General features: G+C 31.8%; 1 protein-coding gene across 1 annotated transcript; it reads left to right on the forward strand.

The window, feature by feature from the left end:
- The first annotated feature begins 1513 nt into the window (after window positions 1-1513).
- Window positions 1514-2699, forward strand: LOC136783821 (homeobox-like protein HDP1). The gene is made up of 3 exons (XM_066744121.1): window positions 1514-2374; window positions 2459-2529; window positions 2603-2699. The coding sequence occupies exons 1-3, from the start codon at window positions 1514-1516 to the stop codon at window positions 2697-2699; spliced, it is 1029 nt and encodes a 342-aa protein (XP_066600218.1).
- The last annotated feature ends 488 nt before the right edge of the window (window positions 2700-3187 follow it).

Below are 3187 nucleotides of genomic sequence, written 5' to 3' on the forward strand. Positions count from 1 at the left end.
CTCCGTAAACTGATCCTGCGATTCGAGTAAGGCAACCATCCGGGCAGGGAGATAAAACCAATCCTCCGTTGATAGTTTCGCTATTATCCTCATTCCATATTTAGTCTTTATTTTCATCATTTCAATTATTTCATATTCTTTATTTTCCTCGAGACTGTTTAATTTAACAAATGTCTTCTCAGGGATGAAAGCGAATGCATTAACTCCAGTTAAAAATGCCATTTTATGTAGACCCTATATTAGAGAAAACTATTATTATTATTATTATTGAAAAATTAAAACAATATTTGAATAATATATTCCTACCTTTCTTTAGCAATTGAGACTGAGGTATAAACTGATCTGAGTTTTCTTACTGGTTGTGGTTGATGCACTAACTAAAGTACTGATCGGAAGATTCTTGCTGGTTGTGCGGTCGATGCACTAGCTAAAGTTTGAACAGATTGAAGCTGGTTCAGTATTATTCGAATCCATTTATATAGAAAAAATTGTTGATGGAGGGGGTAAAATTGATTGATGGAAGGGGTAAATAATTTTTTGTTGAAAACGTGTGCAGATTTTTAACATGTCATTAACACTGATTAGTAAGATGATATACTGCTGATTAATCAAATTATGATTCTATTAAAAGAATATGCATGAATCATTCAAGCACATTTTGATGATCTTCAATGTGTTAGCGATCAACATATTTGTAAAGATCTATCATCTGGATAAAATATATATTAAAATTTCGTAAAAAAATATGATCTCGCTGAAGATCTCAATTTCACCCCCCACACGTATGACATATCGTTATACGGTAAGGTCCAGCGTGGAGCGTCTAAGAGGTACTTAATTTTCATCACGTGCTGATATTTAATACGACAAAGATATTTGTATATCTGAAGCACGCTTCTCTCTCGCTGAAATTTGATGCATCAAAAGTATTTGTACATCCAAAACATACATCGTTCATACAAATCTTTCTAATATGTATTATATTTAAGAATTAAACGACCTAGGCTTATTAATAAAATCATTCTTCTATTAAAAGCATGCGTATGATTGTATATCTGAAGCATCAAAAGTATTTGCACATCCGAAACATACATCGTTCATACAAATCTTTCTAATATATATCATATTTAAGAATTAAACGACATAGGCTTATTAATAAAATTATTCTTCTTCTTTTATTAAAAGCATGTGTATGTGTTATACCTTAAACGTTTCTGCCTTGAAACTCTATTACGTTGATTCTCACGATGATTTTGGTTTCATCGCTTAGCAAGATGATGATATGTGTTTGCTTATCTAAAGTAGGGTGTAATTCCATCAAACGAAATAAAATATGAATGATAAGTACACACACCTCCAACGTTTCTGTTGAAAGGGTGTCTTTTATTAAGGTAGTGGGTGGTGGAAATGTTTTAAATACTTGAGTAGCTCTAAACAGTTCATTAGATTTTTGTTTCATCCTCTGTTTTAACAGTTTAAAGTAAAGGAGACATTTTGAAGAAAAACTATTTCAATGGTTAATATTAAAGTTATATACAATTGTAGTGACAATATATTAAATGAAATTGAAAGGGATATGAACTTATTATTTGAATTACTATTTCAAATTAATACAAATATGCAACGTTGTGAGGAAATTATAAGTGATGATTGTAGCGAGGAATATATTGATGTTATTGAAATAATCGACGGTGAGAACGAGACAATGATTGAAGATGAAGTAACTGAAGTATTGACCGCAGATGATTCTGATGATGTTAATACTGTAATTCAAATAATTGACAGTGATAATAGTGATGATATTGAGCACAATTTTTCGATTTTTGCAAATAATAAAGTTACTGGAATAATCAACAGAGAGAATGACATGATAATTGAAGATGAAGTAAACGAAGTATTCAATGTAGATGATTCTAATGATGCTAATACTGTAATTGAAATAATTGACAGTGATAATAGTGATAATAGTGATGATTGTAGCGAGGAATGTATTGATGTTATTGAAATGATCAACGGTGAGAACGAGACAATGGTTGAAGATAAAGTAGCTGAAGTATTGACCGCAGATGATTTTGATGATGCTAATACTGTAATTCAAATAATTAATAGTGATAATAGTGATGATATTGAGGACAATTTTTCGATTTATGAAAATAATAAAGTTACTGGAATAATCGACAGCGAGAATGACATGATAATTGAAGATGAAGTAAACGAAGTATTCAATGTAGATGATTCTGATGATGCTGATACTGTAATTGAAATAATTGACAGTGATAATAGTGATGATATTGAGGACAATTTCTCGATTTTTGAAAATAATAAAGTTACTGGAATAATCGACAGCGAGAATGTCATGATAACTGAAGATGAAGTAAACGAATAGGTGTATATTTATAGCATTCTAGCCTTTACGTAGTAATATTGAATGCATATGATGATTGTATGTACTTTTCAGTTAACACTGACATCTGTCAAGAACGCTTTAAAAAGGTCTTATAGCAGGAATTACTATCTCATAGTTACGAAGTTTCGAATTAAAAATATCATTTTAAAATAGAGTAGTCTTTTTAAAAAAAAGCATGTTATATGTGTGAACCAGCAGCTTTATTACCGTGGCTTCAAGCACTGAAAGGAGAAGATTGGGTCAAGAAAAACGAGATGTAATTGTTGAACTATTATCTTCTGAAAATATATAACTTAAAAAAATGTAACATTGTACATTTATATTATCAACATTTTAATCAATGTATATTTCAATAATACCATTTTATAATTAACTGTTATTACAATAAAAACATATATAATAAGGTTTATTTTTGTTTTGTTGATTTATAAAATTGTGTTTGTGCATGCTATTATATATTAGTTCAAAAATTGCTGAGCTATGGAAAAAAGTAACATACTCAGCTACATTTAGGGTAAAGGGGGTTCAACGGGGTAGTAGCATGCTGCAAAGATTCAAGGTTACGCGAGCAAAAAAAAACGCAGGGAGAATCTGTTTTACCATCTAGGAAATTGCTTTTACTAACTGAGACCTGACGTCAGAGGAGTGGGGGTGTGATGTCAAAATGCTGCAAGTATCCTCCCGCACCCCCGCAACCCTCTCGCCCATACTTGCTGCGAGCTCACGTGGAGCCTCCGATTTCCCCCACCACCACCGCTTAGCACTTCTTGGCTCCCCCCA

Source organism: Prorops nasuta, unplaced genomic scaffold (genome assembly GCF_024137725.1).
Source record: "Prorops nasuta isolate Cenicafe-Biocafe unplaced genomic scaffold, Cenicafe_Pnas_1.2 PNAS00036, whole genome shotgun sequence".
In the NCBI taxonomy this organism is placed as follows: domain Eukaryota; kingdom Metazoa; phylum Arthropoda; class Insecta; order Hymenoptera; family Bethylidae; genus Prorops; species Prorops nasuta.